The sequence below is a fragment of the Notechis scutatus genome, chromosome 2, assembly GCF_049901735.1.
Source record: "Notechis scutatus isolate UNSWTSFEM ecotype Mainland chromosome 2, rNotScu1.2, whole genome shotgun sequence".
NCBI lineage: Eukaryota > Metazoa > Chordata > Lepidosauria > Squamata > Elapidae > Notechis > Notechis scutatus.
This window is the reverse complement of record NC_142010.1, coordinates 8,872,621-8,898,158: the sequence shown is the minus strand read 5'-3', so window position 1 is coordinate 8,898,158 and position 25,538 is coordinate 8,872,621. Positions and strand designations below refer to the sequence as shown.

Genomic DNA, 25,538 nt, shown 5'->3' with positions numbered 1-25,538 from the left:
TTCTATTCTCCAGTCTGTTGCTGAATTCCCTTCAAGAAATAATTTAGTGGGACCCTCGCGAGGGTGAGTGCCAAGGCACAAAGAAAAAGACACAAAACAAACAGTTTCTTTAGGTGAGGAAACACATCGCGCCTGGGGCAGATGGAATGGTCCCGGCCCCGATTGCTTTGCGCTGTCCTCTTTTATTGTGCTGTTTTCAAGACGGGGGTGCGGGGTGATTGCAGGAAACAAAGAAGTTATAGCGTTAATCATTAAAACCAAGGTACGTGACACAAAGAGCAGACTACATGACTGATAGTTTTCGGGTAGACATGTCCTAATACCAAATACACAGTTTCTAGCTGACACAGACTTTAGTAGTTAATCCTGTCAATTCAGTGGAATTTGCCATGAGTGGTGTACGTGCTGGGCAAGATTTGTTCTATGGCAAAATAGCTAAGGCAGAATAGCCACAAGTCATGAAGCCCACAAATGCCTTCTTGCTTTCCTTCACCAACATTAGGTTGAGAGATCTTCGAGAGGTGTGGAGAAGGAGGAGGCTGTGATGCCTGGTGGGTTGGGAGTCAGGCCTAACAACTGTAGGGACTGAGTGAGAATAGGAAAATGCCTGTGGGGACCCAAAGGGTGGGGTAGTGGAGGCTAGGCCTCCAAGAGATTCCCACAACCCTGAGGTAGTCACTGTTCTGCTTAATGACTTGAACATTTGTTTAACAGCTTCCTCAGGGAGAGAAGGGGATAGGTAGTTAAGCAAAGTAATCTCACTTAACAAACACTGCAAGATGCAACCGTAACTGACAGGCCCCATTACAGTTGTTATCTAGAGGACTATTTCTATGCTGACTGGGGAATTCTGGGGCTCAAAATATGGAGGACACCAAGGTAGAAGACAGAAATTCCACGTGGGGGAATTCCATAATCAATATACAAAAAACACCACCCAAAAGCCTTTTTGAGGAATTCCACTACTTTTACAAAAATGAAATTATTGCTGATAACGAGAAACAGATTATCCATTTTCCATTTTCCTTTTTCTCTCCACTTACAAATCTAATTCTGAGATGTTTTCACCTACACTCCTAATGAGAGATGAGAAATGAAATTCAAACTCATCAACTTCCCTCAGTTGGATTTCCATGTGGCCAATAATGAACAATACATGCCAGAGGCATCATCCACAGAAAGATCTGTCTCCTCTGTGAGTCTTCCGGTATATCACCAGGTTCACATTTCTCTTGTGTCGATTCTCTGATGTCTCAGCAAGTTGGAATTGTAACAGAAACGTTTCCCACAATCAGGAAATTCAAAGGGTTTCTCTCCTGTGTAAGTCCTCTGATGGTTCCCCAGGACAGAATTCTGACTGAAATTTTTCCAATAGTCAGAACATTACATTGGTTTCTCCCCTGTATGAGTCCTCTGATGGTTCACCACATGAGAATTTTGACTGAGACTTTCCCTCCAAAGAGGATATTCAAAGGACTTTTCTATTGTGTGAGTCCTCTAATGTCTCTCCAGGCTGGAATTCTGAATGAAACTTTTCCCACAAACAGGACATTTAAAGGGTTTCTCTCCTGTGTGAGTCCTTTGATGTTTCACCAGGTTGGAATTCTGAATGAAACTTTTCCCGCAAACAGGACATTTAAAGGGTTTCTCTCCTGTGTGAGTCCTTTGATGTTTCACCAGGTTGGAATTCTGAATGAAACTTTTCCCACAAAAGTGACATTCAAAGGGTTTCTCTCCTGTGTGAGTCCTCTGATGGCTCACCAGGCTGGAATTCTGACTGAAACTTTTCCTGCAAACAGGACATTCAAAGGGTTTCTCTCCTGTGTGAGTCCTCTGATGGCTCACCAGGTTGGAATTCTGACTGAAACTTTTCCTGCAAATAGGACATTCAAAGGGTTTCTGTCGTGTGTGAATCCTTTGGTGTCTCACCAACTCAGAATTCTGACTGAAACATTTCCTACAAAGAGGACATTCAAAGGGTTTCTCTCCTGTGTGAGTCCTCTGATGACTCACCAGGCTTGAATTCTGACTGAAACCTTTCCCACAAACAGGACATTCAAAGGGTTTCTCTCCTGTGTGAGTTCTCTGATGGTTCACCAGGACATAATTGTGACTGAAACTTTTCCCGCAAACAGGACATTCAAAGGGTTTCTGTCCTGTGTGAATCCTTTGGTGTCTCACCAACTCAGAATTCTGACTGAAACTTTTCCTACAAAGAGGACATTCAAAGGGTTTCTCTCCTGTGTGAGTCCTCTGATGGCTCACCAGGTGAGAATTGTGACTGAAACTTTTCCTACAAAGAGGACATTCAAATGGTTTCTCTCCTGTGTGAGTCCTCTGATGACTCACCAGGCTTGAATTCTGACTGAAACTTTTCCCACAAATAGGACATTCAAAGGGTTTTTCTCCTGTGTGAATCCTCTGATGGCTCACCAGGTGAGAATTCTGACGAAAATTTTTCCAACAAACAGGACATTTAAAGGGTTTTTCTCCTGTGTGAGTCCTCTGATGGTTCACCAAGTCAGAATTCTTACTGAAAGCTTTCCCACAATCAGGACACGCAAAGGGTTTCTCAACTGTGTGAGTCCTCTGGTGTCTTACCAGGCTGGAATTCTTACTGAAACCTTTCCCACAAACAAGACATTCAAATGGTTTCTCTGTGTGAGTCCTCTGATGTGTTACCAGGCTGGAATTCTGGCTGAAACGTTTCCCACAAACAGGACATTCAAAGGGTTTCTCTCCTGTGTGAGTCCTCTGATGGTTCACCAGGTTGGAATTCTTACTGAAACCTTTCCCACAATCAGGACATTCAAAGGGTTTCTTTCCTGTGTGAGTCCTCAGGTGTCTCACGAGGTGGGAATATCCAATGAAATATTTCTGACAATCCGGAAGCTTCCGGTTTGTCGGCTTCGCAAGCGGCAGGGATTTGCGAAGCTGCGCAATCCCTGCCGCGCTAGCCGTTTTTGGGGCTCCGACCCAGACGGGTACGGAGCTAGGCTGCCCTGCAGGGGCAGCTGAAGGTAGGGGGGATCCGGAGAAGGGTTTGGGGGCTTTGCAGACCCCCTTCCCGGCCGGCAGAACCCCCTTTTCCCAGGACGGTGCAGCGGCGGTCCGTAATGGCCGCCACTAAGAAGCTGGCAGCCAGGTAAGAATGCGCAGGAGGAAGTGGAGAAAGTGTTTGAAAGGAGAAAGTTTTTCTTGGCTCCTAGGACTCTAAGACATATTTAACAAAATTCCTGAAAAGTATGACTTTCTGAATGATACCTTCGAGAAGAGGAAAAAAGCGGCAGTTTAATGGTGCTGAAAGGATAGCTTACCCTCTTTTTCTACGGAATAAAAAGTGAATATTAAGAAACCTATTTTTTTTAGGTGAAAACTGGCTTTAAGCGATGAGTGGGAAAAGAGAGGACTAAAAAAAAATATTTGTATGCTAAGACTTTGTCGGAGGAGATGCCTTAAGGATTGAAAGATTAAAATTACATTGCAATAAGATTTTAAGAAACAGATTTGGACTTTCTTTTTCTCTGATACTACCCTAGGAGGAGAAAGTGAGAACTCTGCCTTGGTTTGGATTGATTTTGGGACTGTTTTTTTTTTCCTCTTTGGAATATTTTGGTTGTTGTAAGAAGAAAGAAGGGGAAAAGAAAAGAAAAGATTTATAATGGCTCCTTCTATTGAAGAACTGAGAAATGATTGTGAACAAGCAAAAAAAAATGGTAAAGCTGGTTTGAAAGAAGCCTTCCTTTTTCTAGAAATGGTGCTTATTAACTATCAACAAACATTACAAAAGATGAAAACAGCAGAAGAAGAAAGAAAGGAAGCCATCTTTAATAAATCTCAGAACTCGACCAAGAAAGAAGAGGGAAAGGAAGAGAAATTAAGGACTTAAGACTTAAAAAAACACTTAAGAACGGGAAAAATAAGGTGCAAAATCAATATAATGATAGTAAACAAAAGGGAAAAGGAACACGACAGAGAAGGGAAGCCAGTGAGGCAGAGGCTAGAAGAAGGGGGGGTAGAAAGGTTTGTTGGGAGAAGAAAGGAAGGGAAAAGGTGGAGAAAAGCTACAAAGTTTTGAAATTAAATGGGAAAGGAATCTTTTTTAGGGATAATGGATAAAGTATAATTTCTTCAAAAGATTTTGCAAGGTACATAAGATGGTATTGTAGTATTGTATTAGAAATAGAAAACTTAAAATGTTTAAAAGTTGATAAGAGATTAAAATGGTGAAATGTTTAATGATGATTGGTTCTGGAATTTAATGATATGAGGGGAGGTTCAGAGTGTTGAGTTTTGATTAAAGAGTTTAATGGGATTGTGACATTGATGTTATTATAAAATTTTTATTATGGTATTTGTTTTTAATATTTAGATCTATTGTTTAACTATGTATTTAATTATTCTGGGTGTACTATTTAGATAGAATGTACCAAGCAAAATCGGATTGGGTATTGGGTGTTATTTTAAAGGTTAATTTGATTAATTTAGGGGGGAGATAGAAAGGCATCATACTCTGATTAGTGATTTCAGGAGAAACTTCTTTTTTCTTAAAGGAATGAGACAAAGGGACAATAAATGGACAAAAGATACAAATATAATGACTCAAATTAAGATGATTAATTAAGATAGAATTAAGAAAAGTGAAATATGTGGAGAAGTTAATATAGAAGACTTAGAATGGTAAATAAAATAGGTAATGATAGGTAAGATGAGCATGAATATAATTGAAGTCCATGAAGAGAGAGATACCTGGGTCCAAGTTACTTTCCAAAAAGATTTTTTTTTATGTTTTGTGTGTTGTATGTATATGTTTTTTTGGGGGGAGAATTAATAAAACCTTGTAGGAATATAGAATGAGAATAATGGTAACTAAGTCAGAAAGAAAAAGATGAAATAATAATAATAAAATGGAATAAGAGTAAAGAGAAGTAAAGAGAAATTGGATAAGAGGTTTTTGTATGTTTATATGGAAATAGTTTAAAATAGAATTATAATTTATATGACTTGTTAAATTTACAATGGAAAAAAGGTTTAAACATGTAATGGATAATGATGATTTGTGTGTTTTGGAAAAATTAATAAAACTTGTTTATAAAAAAAAAAAGAAAGAAATATTTCTGACAATCCGGACAGTCATATGGCTTCTTCCTGCTGTGAGTCCTCAGATGTATCACCAAGTTGTCATTTTTCTTAAAAGATTTAGCACATTGGAAGCACTTGTAGGGCATCGCTTCTGGGTGGGTTCTTCAATCAAAAGGGATCTGTTCTGACAAAAGGTTTTGCCACACTCAGATAATTTGTATCTAATTTTCTCCAGATTAGATTTTCCCCTGCATAATCATTTGCGATTTGAAGTCTGTATCTTCCATGATAGGCACACCTATTGAGCTTTTCCACCACTGATATTCTTGAAAAGGTCAACAATATGTGTGATCCCTTATTTAGTGGTGCTTTGATTTAAGCCCATTTCTTCCCCCAGGGCAATGCAAGGATTACTGTCTTTCCTATGTACCCGTCCAATTAATCTTTTCCTCCCTACTCACTTCCAGATATTTCCCTCTTTTTCTGAATGGAAAAATAATCTTTCTTGACCTATTTGTGTATTGTGCCCTTGAGTTCCACATACTCTACTTTTTGCAGCACGAAATCTCGTATTGATTTCTTTCCTTTGTCTCTCACTGCTGTGGAAGGAGAAGAATTGTGTGGTTTTTCTGATGGAAATGGTGAATATTTTTATTTCTGCCTCAATCTGCTTTGCTTTTCAATATTGCTTGTTATTCTCAGTTGTCCAGTGTAGTCTTCTGGCATCATCTTTGTCTGTAAGATTCAAATGAAAATGTGACTTTTATTGTTTATAAAAGGGTTGCAGAAGATGTGAAAAAAGTGTACATTACAATGAAAAAGCAAACATGCCAATATGCTAGAATAATCACTTACATTAATTATGATATTTACTACTGAGTTCCAGTTCAAATATCCATTCAATCATTAAATTCACTTGTTGACTTGGGTCAATCACAAATTCTCAGACCTGCAAAGGGTTATCATCAAATACAGTTACGTGAAGAAGAAAGTACACCCTCGACCTGTATGATTTGATGTATCACGACATAGTAAAAATAATCTCTTCCTTAGCAGTTTAAAAATAGGTAAATATAATGTCAGCTGAGCAACCACAGATGATATTTTATACCCATGTCATTCTTTTTTTACAAAAACAAAAACACCCTTACTTCTTCCATAGGTATGAAGAGGCAAAGTAGCAACCAGTGCTGCTGATCAAATGCACTTGATCAATTGATCATCAACAATTGTGACTATATCTATAAAAGCCGAAGTTGTAGGAGTTTCCTGGTCTCCAGCACTGAGGTGTGAATTAGATGCCAAAGAGTAAAGACATCAGCAGGGATCTTAGAGAAGCAATTGTTGCTGCCCATCAATCTGGGAAGGGTTATATTTTCCAAACAATTTAAACTCCATCATTCTACGTTCCACGTTCACAAGTGGAAAACATTCAAGACACTTGCCAATCTTCTCAGGAGTGGCAGTGCCAGCAAATTCACCCCAGGTTCAGGATGTGCAATGCTCAGAGTAATTAGAAAAAATCCAAACATTGCATCTCAGAATCAACAGGCCTCATTTAGCACGTTAGGTGTTAATGTTCATGACAATTAGATAAAGACTGAACAAGTATGGTTCGTTTGGAAGGGCTGCCAGGAGAAAGCCTCTGATTTCTAAAAAAGGACATGGCAGCAACACTTTGATTTGCACATTTGCATCTGAACTAATCACAAGACTTCTGAAACACTGTCCTTTGGATGAGACCAAAGTGCAGGTGTTTGGCCATAAAGCAGAGTGCCATCTTGATGAAAATCAAACCAAAAGATATCAATACAAAGATCTCATAGCAACCGTCAAGCAGAGTGATGAAGGGGTGATGATTTGGAGTTGTTTTGCAGCCACAGGACGTAGCTACTTCAAACTTTGGCAAATTTAGGACTTGTGGACTTTAACTCCCAGAATTCCTGAGCTAACATGACTTGAGGAAGAATTCTGGGAATTGAAGTCCACAAGTCTTAAAGCTGTCAAGATTGAAGACCCCTGCTCTGTACGATAGTGTCCAGAATCAGAATAGATCTGGAAGGGACCCTAAATGTCTTCTACTACAACCCTCTGCTCTAGCAGGAGATTCTAGCTGCGATAATGATAGAAATATTGGCTGAAGCCTTGGAAATAACAGAGGAGAAGATGATGGATGGAGTATGTTAGGGTTTGGGGATTAACCCCTAGAAGAGTATTGCAGCAGTAGTCAAGCCAGGCAGGGCCCCAGAGTATACACACACTGAACACAAACACTGTTTGTAGTTTAAATAGTTTTTAATCCAGTTAGAGTTTAAGCATTGTCATTCAGTCCATTAAGTCATTCACAGTATTTCCATCCAGTAAGACTCACTAGTATAGTCCAAGTTAAGAGTCCTTGCAATATCTTTATCAGCCGATAAAGATATATTCTCCTCCTCCGGTTTCACTCTCCAGAGAAACAAACGCTGGATATTCAGTAGAATTACGCAGTAAATCAGCAAACAGTAGCAAACAATAACAGTTCAGTCACAGGCACTCACAGTCAGTAATCACAGTTAGTCGCAGCAGCACACAGTTAGTCGCAGCAGCACACAGTTACAGTCAACTTTCCAGCTTCTAATGCTTCCTTATATTGTAACTTCTAACCGCACCCTTAATCGGCTAATTGCCTGCTGCATTGTGCTTAAAGTGATAAGCACTTAAACCATGATATCTAAGTTTTATATATTTATTCACCCAAACCATATTTGGTATCAATGTTATACCTAACATACTCCCTTTTGGGTGAAATAAATATATAATACCTTACAATCTAATCCCATATTTTTCACAACTCTCCTGGTGCTTACTGGCACCTTGGGCTTTAGTAAAATTATCAGCTAAATTGTCCTCCGACATACAGTACTCTAGCTGAATCATCTTACTTCTTACAGATTGTCTCACGTTTAGGTATCTTAGATCTGTATGCTTGCTCCTTGTTTTTACTCCAATATTTGTGGCCATTTGAATTGCTGCCTGATTATCTTCATGTATAATTATAGGATAATCTACAGTTATACCTATATCAATTAACATTTGTTTATACATTATTAATTCTGTACATAACAATGATAAACAGGAGAATTCTGCCTCCATAGTAGACAAACTTATATGCTGTTGTCTTATTGACTTCCAGCCTATTAATGTCTTACCCAGCATTATGGCTGTTCCTGAAGTCGACTTTCTAGTATCTCTTTCTGATGCAAAGCTAGCATCTGCATAAGCACTCAAAATTAAATCACCCTTTGGTTCTAAATACAATGAATAATTCATTGTCTTTTTAAGATATCTTAATATCCTCTTAGCTGCAATCCAGTGTCTTTCACATGGTGCAGAATTGAATCTAGCCAACTGATTCACGCAGTACGATATATCTGGTCTAGACCAATTACTAATATAACTCAAACTACCAATTAAAGATTGATAAATCACCTTATCAAACTCAGGGCTTTGTACATCAGTGTTGCTAAACTCCTGACTCATTGGAGTCTTAGCTGGCTTACAAAGCTCCATCTTGTAATCTTTTAGCAATTTGCTTATCTTATCTTCCTGAGATATCTTAAAACCTTTTCGTGTTTTCTTTATATTCAAACCGAGATACTTCTTTATCTCCCCTAATTGCTTGATCTTTATTCTCTTTCCTAATGATGCTATTATTTTATTTGCCTCATCATTAGTTTCAGTTATCAATGCAATGTCATCTGTGAATAGTAATAATAATGATACTTTCCCATTTGTATCCCTCTTAAACAGACATGGATCGGCTAAACCAGCTTTAAATCCTATATTGTCTAGTTCCTTTACAATATACTGGTTCCATTCATAGCCTGATTGTTTAAGACCATAGAGGCTTTTCTTTAACAACCAACAATCATTATTATCCTTATTTTCACTTTTAATACCAACAGGTTTTTTCATATAAATAATATGTTTTAATGGGCGTGCAAGTAAGCAGTTTCCACATCTAGATGGTTAACTATATAGTTTTTACTAGCTGCCCACACTAAAGCTGCTCTCAAGGTTGCTGCCTTAAGACTAGGTGCAAACACCTCATCATAGTCATTGGCATTCTGCCTAAAACCTTGGGCTACTAACCTTGCCTTATGGATTAAATTACCATCTTTATCTGTTTTTTACCTTAAATATCCATTTGCAGCCAATGGATTTCTTTCCTACAGGTAATTTGGCATTTTCATACACCTTCATATCTCTTAATGAATTCAGTTCCTTATTCATTGCTGCATACCATCTTTCTTTTTCCTTATTAGGATACTTTTTAATTTCTTCTACAGAATTAGGAACTTCATTAATCTGGCACACTGTGTTAGCCTGGTACCTATCAGGCGGTCTAGATATACGTGTAGTTCTTCTGGGAATTACAGGGCTTACAGGAGGACTTTGTTGAACTACTATCTGTTCATCTTCCTCATCCTGTTCAGCTATTGAATCTGTTTCTTCCTTTATGGGCACTATTTCATCCTGTATTTGTCTCTTTACTTTATTTTTAAAGTTACAGGGATAACTAATGGGATTTTTATAGGATTCAATAATTACATCTTTATTGGCATCCTGTTCTAATTTCTCCCATCCTTCATGTTCTAGAAATTGGGCACTAGCACTACATAACACTTTAGATGTGCCTTTCTCCCAAAATCTATATGCCCTATGGTTTGCCTGATAACCAACGAAGAAAAATCTTTTAGCTCTATGTTGCCCTTTTTTTCTGAGTTGTGCAGGAATATGCACCCATGCTGGTGCACCAAATGTGTGCAGGTAACTTAGGTCAGGTTTCCTGCCATGCCACCTGGTGAATGGTATTTCACCTGTTGTTGTATTAACAACGTTGTTCAATATGTTATTAGCACACATTGTAGCCTCCCCCACAAAGAATCAGGTAACCCAGAATCATTTAACATTGTTCTAACCATTGCCTGTAGTGTTTGGCCTCTTCTTTCAATAAAAGCGTTATGTTCTGGCCTGTATGGAGCAGACTTCTTATGCTCTATTCCAGCTACCTTAAGTCTGTTCTGGAATTTGTTATTAATAAATTCCGCACCATTATCTGTCACCAGGGTTATCAGTTGTCGTTTAGACTTTCTTTCAGCAAACCTAAGCCAATTGAAAAAATGTTGATATGTTTCAGTTTTGCTTTTCATTAAATAGCAAAACCCATATCTAGAATAATGGTCCATAATGCTCAGTATATATCTAGCACCTCCCATACTGGGTTTCTTTGGACCTATGATGTCTGCAAATACTACTTCTAAAGGTTCTTTTGTTTTGAAACCATTTAGCCTATTTGCAGGCAATACTTTGCTCTTATCTTCACAGCAAACATTACAACGCAAATATTTATCACAAGATTTTAACCTTATTCCTTCAGATAACTCAACTGTACGTTTTAGCATTTTAAAATTTACATGCCCCAAACGCCTATGCAATAAATGGATACATTCTTCATGAGGCTTTATATTATTAAATACAGTCTGAGCCTCCCTTTCTTACTATTATCTAATACATATAATGTTCCATTTAAAGCTGCAGTTACCCTTTTGTTATCTTTTTCAATTATGCAATTATTATCCTTAAAAGTAATTACATAACCTAATTTATCTAATACCCTTACTGAAAGCAAATTAAACTTTAGTTGCGGTACATACAACATTTTTATATCCTGGTTTATGTACGGACAACGTGCAAAACCTTGACCTTTCGCTTTCAGGTTCCAGCCATTGGCAAGTGATATATGTTGAGAACTTGTAGACATTTTTATAAATTTTGTCTTATCTCTTGTGATGCAGTGGGATGCGCCACTGTCAACCACCCATAAATTATTCTTCACATCAGAGTTGCAAACGTGGCTAGTTCAAATGCTTTCTTTGGCTTTTTATCTTCTGGCTTTTTCTCTTTTGCAGAATCTTGCCAAATGTCCTCTGCCTCCACAATTAAAACACTTTTTAATTGTGTATGCTGTTGAAGATAAATTCTCTTCTTCCAGGTGCTTTACTTTGCTATGCTGGTTTCTTTCAAGCTTTGAAGATAATTTCTCTTCTTTCTTATCTTCTCTCAGCTCGTCACGCTCACGCCTTCTTCTGGCTTCTTCTAGTAGCCTGCCTGTAATCTCGGTTAATGAGAGGCTTTCTTTTGGCAATACTTCTAACGAAGTCACATAGTCATCATAGCTTTGATCTAATGAAGATAATATTATGTAGACTTGTTGCAGTTCATTAAATATAAGCTCTTTTCTTGCAAATCTTGAAAATGCTCTTCATACAGTTTAAATGAACTAACATATCTCCATTCCTCTGAAGATGCGTTCGAAAAAGCTTCCGTGTAAGATTTATATGTGCTCCTACACTGTCCCGAACATAAATCTTCCTGAGGTTCTCCCAGCAGTTTGCAGCATTTTCTTCTCCACGAATATGGACAAGCTGCTGATCACAGAGAGTCAGTCCTATGATGCATAAAGCCTGCTCATTCTTCAGTTTAAAGTCTTGTAACTTTTCGTTATCATCATCATTAGCAGGATCCCAGCTACTCACATCTGGTGGGTTTACTATAATGTCCCACAATCCTTCTCTGCGTAGAAGTAAACTACATTTCATTGACCATGAAACATAGTTTGTTCCATCCAGCCTGGATATCATGGACAGTTGTGACAAATTTACTTGTGCCATTACTCTTCAGATATTTTGACTATTTTAAACTAATTAAAACAGTTTGTTTTTACAGTAATGTGCAACTCACACCAACTCTCTCTGCTATATCCTGGTTAGTTAGACTATGCTGCTGGGCCCATAACCAATGTTAGGGTTTGGGGATTAACCCCTAGAAGAGTATTGCAGCAGTAGTCAAGCCAGGCAGGGCCCCAGAGTATACACACACTGAACACAAACACTGTTTGTAGTTTAAATAGTTTTTAATCCAGTTAGAGTTTAAGCATTGTCATTCAGTCCATTAAGTCATTCACAGTATTTCCATCCAGTAAGACTCACTAGTATAGTCCAAGTTAAGAGTCTCTTGCAATATCTTTATCAGCCGATAAAGATATATTCTCCTCCTCCGGTTTCACTCTCCAGAGAAACAAACGCTGGATATTCAGTAGAATTACGCAGTAAATCAGCAAACAGTAGCAAACAATAACAGTTCAGTCACAGGCACTCACAGTCAGTAATCACAGTTAGTCGCAGCAGCACACAGTTAGTCGCAGCAGCACACAGTTACAGTCAACTTTCCAGCTTCTAATGCTTCCTTATATTGTAACTTCTAACCGCACCCTTAATCGGCTAATTGCCTGCTGCATTGTGCTTAAAGTGATAAGCACTTAAACCATGATATCTAAGTTTTATATATTTATTCACCCAAACCATATTTGGTATCAATGTTATACCTAACAGAGTAGATGAGGTATACCGAGTTTTTACAAGATATGCGATGAGAAATAACCTACCAAGAGAAGTTCATATCAGATTTACAAAAAAAGCCATTAAAACACAAATATTACAAATGGCAAGAGAGAAAACGTTGAAATACAAAGGCAAGGAGATTTTGGTCTTAAAACAAATACCTAGAAGAGTGAGAGAAATTAGAGAGATTTAGTCAATTCCTGACTAAAATGTTATTAAAAAAAGAGGTGAATTATAGATGGCTGATTCCAGAAGGACTAATGTTTACATGGCAAGAACAGAGACATAGAATTGATTCAATTGAGAAAGCAGAATTATTCTACGCAGAATTTTTTGGAAGGAGAGACGAAGAGGCAGAAAAAGAGATCTCACTAACTGAATTCCAAGAGGACCAAATGGGGACTGAAAAAGAAGAAGGCGCAGTAGGTGGACAGCTGGAGATCCAAGAACAACGTGAACCAAGATCTACAAGAGCCGTCAAACCTAAATACAAAATATAAGTATGGAAGAGAAAAAACTGATTACAATGAATATAAATGGACTTAACTCAACTGCTAAAAGAAGGAAAAAAAATTCATAAATTAGAGAAATTAAAATTTGATATAATTTGTCTACAAGAAGTACATATTAAAAAAAGGAGTGGTTTTATACATTAAAGAGACTATCCCAGCAAAAGTGATCCATACTGATGAAGATGGAAGAGTATTAATGGTGGAAATAATGGACAATAATATGAAAACACTCCTGATTGCAATTTATGCTCCGAATGATAAACAAGAAGAATTTTACAAAAAATTACACATGAAAATAATTGGACTGGACTATGTTAATATAGTTATGATGGGAGATTTCAATGGAATTGTAGACAATAAACTGGACTATACAGCAACAACAACAAAGCAAAACAGAGTCTCCCTAAATCCTTTTTTTAAAATGATAAATGAATTAAATTTAAAAGATATATGGAGAGAAAGAAATGCTAAAACCAAACGATATACTTTTTACTCAAATAGACATTCATCATGATCCAGAATAGATATGTTTTGGATCTCAACAGAACTAATATCTAACATTGGAACAAGCACTTGGGCAGACCACAATCCAATGACAATTAAATGGAAAGGACAAAAAAGAAGATTGAGATGGACGTTAAATAATACTATTTTAAAGGAAAAAGACTTTACACAATGGATGGAGAAAGAATTGGCCTTTTTCTTTAGAGAAAATAAAAAAGAAGATACTTCAATCCAGAATGTCTGGGACACAATGAAGGCATATGCTAGAGGCTTGATAATAGACTATATAAGGAAAAAGAACATTAGGAAAAGGCAAGCTACTAAAGTTTTAGAAGATGAGCATAAAAGACTTGAAAAAGAACTACAGAAAACGCCACAGAAAAAAGACATTAAACTAAAAATGGACATAATCAAACATAAAATGAGTCAAATAGAGAAAGAAGAATTGGCACAGAAAATTAGAAGTGCTAAACAGAACTATTTTGAAGATGCAAATAAACCAGATAGATGGTTAGCATACAAATTGAGAAAGGAGAAAGAATCAAGGAAAATACTGCAGTTAATAGATGACCAAGGCCAAGTTTGTTATGGCAATAAAGAGAAAAAGGAAATTATTCGAGACTGCTATGGGCAACTATACAAGCAAGAGAATATTGATGAGGAAAGAGTCAAACAGTACTTACAGAATGCTAATCTACCTAAGATACCTAAAGAAACTGAAGAAATGTTAGAAAGTAATATAACAATGATGGAATTAACTGAAGCACTTAAGAAGCAAAATAATGGAAAAGCACCAGGTCCAGATGGGCTCCCGGCAGAATTTTATAAAACACTACAAGAATTGCTGTCTTCCGGTTTGTCGGCTTCGCGAGCGGCAGGGATTCGCGAAGCTGCGCGATCCCTGCTGCGCTAGCCGCTTTTGGGGCTCCGATCCGGAATGGTGCGGAGCTAGGCTGCCCTGCAGGGGCAGCTGAAGGTAGGGGGGATCCGGAGAAGGGTTTGGGGGTGTTGCAGACCCCCTCCCCGGCCGGCAGAACCCCCTTTTCCCAAGACGGTGCAGCGGCGGTCCGTAATGGCCGCCACAAAGAAGCCGGCAGCTGGGCAAGTATGCGCAGGAGGAAGAGGAGAAAGCTTTTAAGAGTGAAAGTTTTCTTGGTGGATCCAGGACTCTAAGATACATTTAATTTAATTCCTGGAAATGATGGATTTTTGGACGATTCTTTCCACAAGAGAAAATAAGCGGCAATTCTGAGGTGCTGAAAGGAAAGTTTACTCTCCCTCCCGACGGAATTAATAAGTGGATATTGAGAAACCTGTTTTTTTTCAGGTAAAACTAGCTTTATGGGATAAGTCGGAAGGGAGAGGACAAAAAATATATTTATCTGGTTTGATTTTGTTGGAGGAGATGCCTTAAGGATTTGAAGACAGAAATATAATTCCAATAAGGCTTTAAAATACAGATTTGGACTTTCTTTTTTCTTTTGTCTGATACTACCCCTGAAAGAGAAAGGGAAAATTTTGTCTTGGCTTGGATTGATTGAGGATTGTGGATTTTGGGATTGTTTTACTTTTTTTTTGAAATATCTTGGTTGGTGTAAGAAGAAAGAGGGAAAAAAGAAAAGAAAAGATCTATAATGGCTTTTTCTTTTGAGGAACTGAGGGAAGAATATGAGCAAACAAAAGCAGCCTGTAAAGATGGTATGGAAAAAGCCTTCCTATTTTTAGAAATGGCGCTGGTTAACTATCAACAAACAACACAACAGATGGAAGCAGAAGAACAACAACAACAAGAAGAAGACGAAGACGCCATCTTTAATGAATCCCAAAATTTATCTAAGAAAGAAGGAAGGAAGAAAGCGAGGAAAATGAAGGACTTAAGATCTAAAAAAACATTTAAGAAAGAGAAAAATATGATGCAAAATAAATACAATGATAGTAAACAAGAGAAAAAGGGAACACAACAGAGAAGGGATGCCAGCAAGGCAGAGGCTAGAAGAAGCGGGGGTAGGAAGATTTGGTGGGGGAAGAAAGAAAGGGGAAAGGCGGAGAAAAGCCACAAAGTTTTGAAATTAGATGGGAAAAGAGGAATCTTTTTAGGGACAAAGGGTAAAGTATAATTTTCTTAAAAAATATTTTGCAAGGTACATAAGATGGTATTGTAACATCTGTATTAGAAATAGAAAATTAGAATGGCTTAAGAGTTAATAAGAAATTAAAATGTTGAAATGTTTAATAATGATTGATTTTTAAAATGTAATAAAATACTAAAGGGAAAGGTAATGAGAATGTTATAAGATTTAATATTTAGATTTATTATTCAACTATGTATTTAGGAGGGCACTATGTGTTTAAACATCTTCGATTTATTACTCTGTTTTTATTGTTATTAAAAGAAAAAATTAGTAGATAGAATGTACCAAGCAGAATCAAATTGGGTATTAGGTGTTATTTTAAATGTTAATCTAATTAATTTAGGGGGAGGATAGAAAGGCATCATACTCTGATTAGTGATTTCAGGAGAAATTCTTTTTTTTTTCATTATAAGGAATGAGATAGAGGGATAATAAAGAATGGGCAAAAGATACAAATATAATGATTTAAATTAAGATGGATTAAATAAGATAGAATTATGAAGAGTGAAATGTGTGGAGAAGTTTATATAGAAGATATAGAATGGTAAACAAAATAGGTAATGATATGTAAGATGAGCATGAATATAATTAAAGCCCATATAAAGAGAGGTACCTGGGGCCAAGTTACTTTACTAAAAGATTTTTTATATGTTTGTTTGTTGTGTGTCTATGTTTTTGAGAGTATTGGTGAAACCTTGTAGAAATACAGAATGAGAATGATGGTAATCAAGTCAGAAAGAAATAGATGAAATAATAATAGTGAAATTGAATAAGAGTAAAGAGAAGTAAAGAGAAATTGGATGAGGTGTTTTTATGCTCATATGGAAATGGCTCAAAATAGAATTGTATTGTATAAGATAAGGTTTTATCTGACTTGTAAAATTTATAATGGAAAAAGGTTCAAATATGTAATGGTTGATGATGATTTGTTTGTTTTTGAAATTAATAAAATTTGCTTTAAAAAAAAAAGAATCGCTGAGTCTTCCATTGCTAGAAGTCATGAATGAAGTTATGTCAAAGAAGATGATACCTAAAACATGGTCAGAAGCCTATATTACACTTATTCCAAAAGAAGAGGCTGATCCATTGCAAATTAAGAATTATAGACCTATCTCTCTATTAAATGCAGACTATAAAATCTTTGCTTCAATTTTGGCAGAAAGACTTAAAAAATACTTAAATAACTTTATTCATCCAGATCAAAATGGATTTCTGCCAAAGAGACAAATCAAAGAAAATATGAGAGTAATTCTGGACACTTTGGAATATTATAAGGCACATCCTGAAAAGCCAATGGCTTTGATATTCTTAGATGCGCAAAAGGCATTTGATAATGTGAATTGGAGATTTATGTTATTATTACTGGAACAGATGGGTTTCGCCAGAAAATTTATTCAAGCAATAGAAGCCATATACTATAAGCAAACGGCAAAGGTAATGATAGAGGGAGAATTTACAGATTCTATCAATATAAGAAAAGGTACAAGACAAGGATGCCCACTATCACCTTTGCTATTTGTATTAATTTTGGAAGTGTTGAACAGAAATATTAGAGATGATAAAAGTATAAAAGGAATGAAAATTAAAAAGAAGAATTTAAATTGCAAGCCTTTGCGGATGATTTGGCCTTTATTTTGGAAGACCCCTTAGACACAGCTCCAAAATTATTGAAAAAGATAGAGACATATGGTGAGGTGGCTGGTTTGAAAATAAACAAAGATAAAACAAAGATCTTGACAAAGAATATGTTATTAAGACAAAGAGAAAAACTGGCAGACCTGTTGAAAATTCAAGTTACGAATAAGGTTAAGTATTTGGGGATACATTTGACATCAAGATGTAGTACGTTAAAAGAGAACAATTATATTAAACTTAAACAACAGATAGCGTTAGACTTGATGAAATGGGGAAACTTACAATTGTCATTAATAGGGAGAATCTCAACAATCAAGATGAATATCCTACCCAGAATCTTATATTTGTTTCAAACAATACCAATTAGGCTTGGGAAAGACTACTTTGAAGATTTAAATAAAATTGTGTTGAAATATATATGGCAAGGTAAGAAAGCGAGAATAAAGTTAAAACTTTTGCAAGATGCTAGAATTAGAGGAGGATTTGGTTTGCCTAATTGGGAGTTGTACTATCAAGCTGCAAATTTGATGTGGGCCAAGGAATGGATAACATTAAGAAAGACTAGATTGTTGACACTAGAAGGACATGATTTGTTGTTGGGCTGGCATGCTTTTTTATGGTATAAGGGAACTAAAACACAGGGCTATTTTAGAAGACATCATATACGGGAGTCTTTGTGGTTAAATTGGGAGAAGATTAAAAGACAATGTTATTTGAAAATTCCAGTTTGGTTATCGACTATTGAAGCATTTTCCTATCCTATAATTTATAAGAAGGAACAAACAGTTAGATATGGGGAAATATTGGATGAAAAGGGTGAACTTAAATCGATGCAAAATTTATAGGAACAAGGTATAAAGATGAATTGGTTTTCATATGCGCAAATACATTCAAGGTATGATGAAGATTTCAAAACAGAAGGATTCTATGATAAATTGACTGATTTAGATAAGATTTTGACAGGTACTGATGAAAAGGTGATTAAAAAATTATATGGTTATTTATTGGAAATTAAGCTAGAGGAAGAACAAGTTAAAGAAACTATGATTGCTTGGGGGAAGAATTTCGGATATGGGATCGATTTAGAGAAATGGCAAAAATTGTGGTCTCAAAATTATAAAATGACAATGTCAACAGCATATAAAGAAAATTTGTATAAGATGTTTTACAGGTGGCACTTTCCCCCGACAAGAATAGCAAGAATGTTCAAGAACAAATCCAAAAAATGCTGGAAATGTCATCAGATACCTGGCTCATATTACCATATGTGGTGGACTTATGAGGACGCTAGAAAAAATGAGAAAATACCATCGCAGGAAGAAATTATTAGAAAATATTGGAATGTGCTGAAATGAGTAGATTGACATTTGAAATTAGAGAACAAGAGGATAAACAATTTTATAAAATTTGGGACCTTTTCCACCAATGGTTAGATAATAAAATACAATTATAGAATATCTAGAATTCTAGGAAATAATGAATATATTAAGATATATTTCTTTTTTATATATATCATATCTATAATAATGTTTTTAGGATAGATTTGGTATGATTATATGATTTGTTATAAAATAAATTAAGTAAATTATAGTTATCTCGCAAAGTATGAATGAATAAAATTATAGTCAAATGATTGTTTAATAGTGATATCAGGGTATTTAATTTCTGATTGATAATATGAGTTATTATGTAATGTAACTGTAATTGAGACTATGAAATGGATGCACAAAAAACTGGTAAACCAACCGACACACTACTTGTATATTTATGAAAGAAAGCTGGATGTTATGTTTTGTTTGTTTTGTTTGTCTTTAAAAATCAATAAAATTGTTTTTCAAAAAAAAACAATATAAAAAAAAAGTCCAGTGATGAAGCACCCACAGGGCCTGAAGGCCAACTGTTCTACAGGTTAATGTCCTCACTGTTAGGAAGTTTCTCCTTAATTCCAGGTTCCTTCTTTCCTTGATTAGTTTCCATCCATTGTGTCTTGCCCTGCCTTCAGGTGCTTTGGAAAATAAGTTGACCCGCCTCCTTTGTGGCACTTTCTCAAACACTGGACTACTGCTATCATGTCCCCTCTAGTCCCTCTTTTCTGTAAACTAGCAAAACCCAAATCCTACAACTGTTCTTCAGGATTTAGTCTCCAGGCCTTTAATCAACTTATTGCTCTTCTTTGTACTTTTTCTAAAGACTCAACATTTTTTTTGTAATTTGATGACCAAAACTGGATGCAGTATTCCAGATATGGACTTACTAAGGCTTTATAAAGCGGTGCTAATACTTCACATGATTTTGATTCTAGAGTCAAATGTGAGACCACCTGTCCAATAGCAGTTTCTCACACATGGCTTCTCTGTTTTGCCTTTCTTTTTGCAAAATACATCATGACAAGATGTAACATGTTCATATGTTGTTGATCATCTGAGGGTATATTTACCTACATCCCAAAAAGTCCTCCTAGTTGTTGTTTTTTTATGAAGTACTAGGTTAAGCAAAGTCGAACTTGGTTAGTACAGATGGGGCACCAATAGGAAATACTGTGCTTGTTGGTTAGACATGGAAATAATAAATAATAAAAAAATCTCAGAAGAGAGCAGGGGAAGTTCAGTCCGATATTTCTGCCAAGAAAAAAGCTGGTCCATAAGAGAATAACCGAGTTGAAAGGGACCTTGGAGGTCTTCTAGTCCAATCCCTGCTCAGGCAGGAGACTTAATATCATTCCTGATTAATTGCTGTCCCGTCTCCTCTTTAAACCCTTCAATGATGAAGAACTCACAACTTTTGGAGGCAAGCTCTTCCCAAGGAATTAAGCTTAATTTGAAGGAGGATAATTGCGGCCACCACTGTTAAAGCTTGGAGCACCAAAATCTGGGGAGGGAACGGAACACGGAGCAGCAGCTGATATGCTTCAGCCTAGTTGCTTCTCTGCTTCCACATCCGGGAGGAAACCCAACAGCCCTACTTGCTCCCAACCTCTCCTCCGACCTGACCTCTACTCACCTTCCAGCTGCTGCTTCCAACCTGGGAAGGGCGGAAAAACCACTCAGCACACCACCTTCTTCCCATGAGTGATCCGGAAGAAGCAGCTCCTCCTCCCATCCTTTCTAGCTATGCAGTACTCGATGGTTTTAACTCATTGAAGCTCAACCACAGACGACCATTAAGGGCTTTCTAGTCACTACTAAGTGACTGCCATCTCCTGATAGGACACAAAACAACACGCTTGTCTGTCTCTAAAATGTTTGTAAGATGTTTTCACTGATCAAATGTTATCAAATCATTTTTGAGTTCTAGCAATCTATCTTTGCAACTGATCCATGTGCAATAGTGAAATGTGACACTAAAGTAGGTTGTGAAGATTAGCTATAAGCTGAGCCCTCAATGTTTATGAAGTTCTTAGAGAATTTCATAGAGTTGGAAGAGACCAACTCCCCCAGCAGAAGACCCTATTCTGTTCCAGACAAATGGATGTCCAATCTGCTCTTCAAAAACCCCATTGATGGAGCACCCACAACTTCTAGAGGCAAAGCATTTCGAACTGATTGTTCTCTGAAAGGAAAATTTCTCCTTGATTCTAGGTTGGATGTCTGACAAGTCTTCCTCTTTGTGCTGCTTTGAGGGGCATTGGACAATAGGCTTTTTCTGTTTCAGCCCCTCAAATATTGAAAAACTGCTATGATGAAACCCCAGTCCTTCTCTGTGTTAGGCTAGATATATCCAGTTCCTGCAATAGTTCATTGTAGAACTACTTTGGAGTAGACATGAAGAAATTACAAAAAAGAGGGTATTTTCTAAGTCAAAAGGAGAAAATAGAACAATTGTTAAAAATATATGGAAAGTTGTGAAAGTGTGCAAACTGCCATGACACTAGATTGTCAAACCATCAAAAATGGAACAATTTGTAATCCGGAACTCTATCAAGCAGTCCTAGGAGGTCTGTGATGCAGTATTTATCACATACTGTGGCCAGATATTACCGCTTCAGTCAACATTTTAAACCATAGCACATTACAACCTACAAAAAGCACTGGTTGGGAATTAAAAGGATATTGAAAGGGAACCATGGATTTTTAGGATTGCATTTACCACCAACAAGTGAACTGGAATTGAAATGCTTTGTAGATAGTATTTGGGCTGATGATGTACAAGATAGAAAGTCAATGTCAGGATTTGTTATAATGTTAGCAAACATGCTAACTAGTTGGAAATCTAGAAAACAGACTTCAGATGCCATTTCCACAGTGCAGCCCAATTCATAGCATTATAAGAATTGGGTTCACAGATGATGTGGTATATCTGGTTAGTAAAGGATTTAGATATTGAAATGGATTGACCAAGAGGTTTTAGGATTTGGGGGAATAAGACACAACTTTTCTCTTCATTGCTCTCAACTTAAATTTTAAGAAAATCTTTTATTAATAAGAATCAAACAAAGATATTTCATCCCGGACAAATCAGAGAGAATGATTCTAGTGATTTATGGTAAATAAGAAGCCATTCTAAATTTGATACAAATTAAATGGAATAGTAGATTGTTAACAAGGTGCTTTGATGTTTAACTTGGTTGTTGGTTCACCTGTTAATTACAATGCCTTTATAGATCATAGATTAATGTCGAATTGGTTGTCAACAGAGGTAGATTTTATAAATTTTGGGCCTGCTTCAGAAGGGGAGGAAACTAATATTGCTAATATATATTCTAGTGGGGGGATAATAAAAGTAAATCTGTTTTTCTCTTTTTTAATTTTTTCTTTTTATATGTTTTTTCTATTATTCTTTTGATTTTGAAAAATTTCTTTTTGTTTTTGGAGTTTGAACTGTATATTAATATTTTGAATAAAATAACCTTTTGAAAAAATCCCTTAACCACAACTACGTTTATGGTGCTACTGTGGACCTATTTTCGAAACTACCTCTAAATTTATAGAATCATAGCAACATGGGATTGGTTGTATCATGGTGGCCAGAACTTGACACAATATTCTAGATCTGCTATCACCAGTACAGTGTAATGGAACTCTTATCACTGATTCTTGTCCCTGGCACTATGCCCCTGTTGATGCAGCCTGGGACTACATTGGGTTTTTTCAGCAGTGGCAGCGCTATACAGCACAATACTGGCACAAGTGGTAATTAGCATACGGCCCAGGGATACTTGGCCTGCCCTTTTGGGGATTTCTCAGAGGCAGCCATCATTTTCAGTGCACCCACAATTCCTTTATGCAGTCTACAGTCTACTGTAAAACTGAATATTTTGTCCTAGTAACAATGACCCAGAAGCAGCCACCATTTTGATACAGAGGCAGGCATGACAAAATGGCAGCTACTTCCACAAGTCTGCCACATGACCAGGCATGAATCCCAGGCACACTCAAAATAACAGCTGCTTCCATGACAGAGTCATGAAGCCCACAAATGCGTTCTTGCTTTCCTTCACCAACATGAGGTTCAGAGATCTTCGAAAGGTATGGAGAAGGAGGAGGCTGTGATGCCTGGTGGGTTGGGAGTCAGGCCTAACAACTGTAGGGACTGAGTGGGAATAGGAAAATGCCTGTGCGGACCCAAAGGGTGGGTAGTGGAGGCTAGGCCTCCAAGAGATTCCCACAACCCTGAGGTAGTCACTGTTCTGCTTAATGACTTGAACATTTGTTTAACAGCTTCCTCGGGGAGAGAAGGGGATAGGTATTTAAGCAAAGTAATCTCATTTAACAACCACTGCAAGATGCAACCGTAACTGACAGGCCCCATTACAGTTGTATCTAGAGGACTACTTTTATGGTGACTGGGGAATTCTGGGGCTCAAAATATGGAGGACACCAAGGTAGAAGACAGAAATTCCACGTGTGGGAATTCCATAATCAATATACAAAAAACACCACCCAAAAGCCTTTTTGAGGAATTCCACTACTTTTCCAAAAATGAAATTGCTGCTGATAACGAGAAACAGGTTAGTCATTTTCCATTTTCTCTCCACTTACAAATCTAATTCTGAGATATGTTTTCACCTACACTCCTAATGAGAGATGAGAAATGAAATTCAAACTCATCAACTTCCCTCAGTTGGATTTCCATGTGGCCAATAATGAACAATGCATGCCAGAAGCATCATCCACAGAAAGATCTGTCTCCTCTGTGAGTCTTCCGGTATATCACCAGGTTCACATTTCTCCTGTGTCGATTTTCTGATGTCTTACCAAGTTGGAATTGTAACAGAAACGTTTCCCACAATCAGGAAATTCAAAGGGTTTCTCTCCTGTGTAAGTCCTCTGATGGTTCACCAGGACAGAATTTTGACTGAAACTTTTCCTGCTAGTAGGACATTCAACATGTTTCTGTCCTGTGTCTCCTTTGGTGTCTCACCAACTCAGAATTCTGACTGAAACTTTTTCAACAAAGAGGACATTCAAAGGGTTTCTCTCCTGTGTGGGTCCTCTGATGGCTCACCAGGTGGTAATTCTGACTGAAACGTTTCCCGCAAACAGGACATTTAAAGGGTTTCTCTCCTGTGTGAGTCCTTTGATGTTTCACCAGGTTGGAATTCAGACTGAAACTTTTCCCACAAATAGGACATTCAAAAGGTTTCTCTCCTGTGTGAGTCCTCTGATGGCTCACCAGGCTGGAATTCTGACTGAAACATTTTCTACACAAAGGGCATTCAAAGGGCTTTTGTCCTGTGTGAGTCCTCTGATGGCTCACCAGGCTGGAATTCTGACTGAAACCTTTCCCGCAAACAGGACATTCAAAGGGTTTCTCTCCTGTGTGAGTCCTCTGATGGCTCACCAGGCTGGAATTCTGACTGAAATATTTCCCGCAAATAGGACATTCAAAGGGTTTCTCTCCTGTGTGAGTCCTCTGATGACGCACCAGGTTAGAATTCTGACTGAAACGTTTCCCGCAAATAGGACATTCAATGGGTTTTTCTCCTGTGTGAGTTCTCTGATGGTTCACCAGGACAGAATTCTGACTGAAACCTTTCCTGCAAACAGGACATTCAAAGGGTTTCTCTCCTGTGTGAATCCTCTGATGGCTCACCAGGCTGTAATTCTGACTGAAATGTTTCCCGCAAATAGGACATTCAATGGGTTTTTCTCCTGAATGAGTTCTCTGATGGTTCACCAGGACAGAATTCTGACTGAAACGTTTCCCACAAACAGGACATTGAAAGGGTTTTTCTCCTGTGTGAGTCCTCTGGTGTTTCACCAGGCTGGAATTCTCACTGAAACTTTTCCCACAATCAGGACATTCAAAGGGTTTCTCTCCTGTGTGAGTCCTCTGATGGCTCACCAGGTTGTAATTCTGACTGAAACGTTTCCCGCAAACAGGACATTTAAAGGGTTTATCTCCTGTGTGAGTCCTTTGATGTTTCACCAGGTTGGAATTCTGACTGAAACTTTTCCCACAAATCGGACATTCAAAGGGTTTTACTCCTGTGTGAGTCCTCTGATGGCTCACCAGGCGAGAATTCTGACCAAAACTTTTCCAACAAACAGGACATTTAAAGGGTTTCTCTCCTGTGTGAGTCCTCTGATGGTTCACCAAGTCAGAATTCTTACTGAAGCCTTTCCCACAATCAGGACATTCAAAGGGTTTCTCAACTGTGTGAGTCCTCTGGTGTCTTACCAGGCTGGAATTCTCACTGAAACCTTTCCCACAAACAGGACATTCAAATGGTTTCTCTCCTATATGAGTCCTCTGATGTCTTACCAGGCTGGAATTCTTACTGAAACCTTTCCCACAAACAGGACATTCAAAGGGTTTCTCTCCTGTGTGAGCCCTTTGATGACTTACCAGGCTGGAATTCTTACTGAAACTTTTCCCACAATCAGGACAATCAAAGAGTTTATTTCCTGTGTGAGTCCTCAGATGTATCACTAAGTTGTCATTTTTCTTAAAGGATTTACCACATTGGAAGCACTTGTAGGGCATCTCTTCTGGGTGAGTTCTTCCATGAATCCAAAGGGATCTGTTCTGATTAAACTTTTGCCACATTCAGATAATTTGTATGCTCTTTTCTCTGGAGTGGATTCTTTCCTGCATAATCACTTGTGATTTGAAGTCTGCATCTTCCATGATAGGCACACCTATTGAGCTTTTCCACCACTGATATTCTTGAGAAGGTCAACAATATGTGTACTCCCTTGTTTAGTGGTGCTTTGTTTTAAGCCCATTTCTTCCCCCAGGGCAATGCAAGGATTACTGTCTGTCCTATGTACCCATCCAATTAATCT

General features: G+C 37.4%; 2 protein-coding genes and 1 pseudogene across 3 annotated transcripts in view; all 3 read right to left on the bottom strand.

Moving 5' to 3' along the window:
- The window catches only part of LOC113432379 (uncharacterized), a 58,373-nt gene that overhangs the window by 30,844 nt on the left and 1,991 nt on the right, over positions 1-25,538 (bottom strand). The gene's annotated exons all lie outside the window — the stretch shown is intronic.
- Positions 117-25,538, bottom strand: LOC148131709 (uncharacterized; annotated as a pseudogene). The gene is made up of 3 exons (XR_015747376.1): positions 25,508-25,538; positions 5,112-5,499; positions 117-2,907 (listed from the first exon to the last, which is right to left on the bottom strand). The product of XR_015747376.1 is annotated as an uncharacterized LOC148131709 (transcript).
- Positions 23,245-25,511, bottom strand: LOC113427956 (uncharacterized). Its single transcript, XM_087953144.1, has one exon. The coding sequence runs from the start codon at positions 25,297-25,299 to the stop codon at positions 23,698-23,700; it is 1,602 nt and encodes a 533-aa protein (XP_087809270.1). The 5' UTR covers positions 25,300-25,511; the 3' UTR covers positions 23,245-23,697.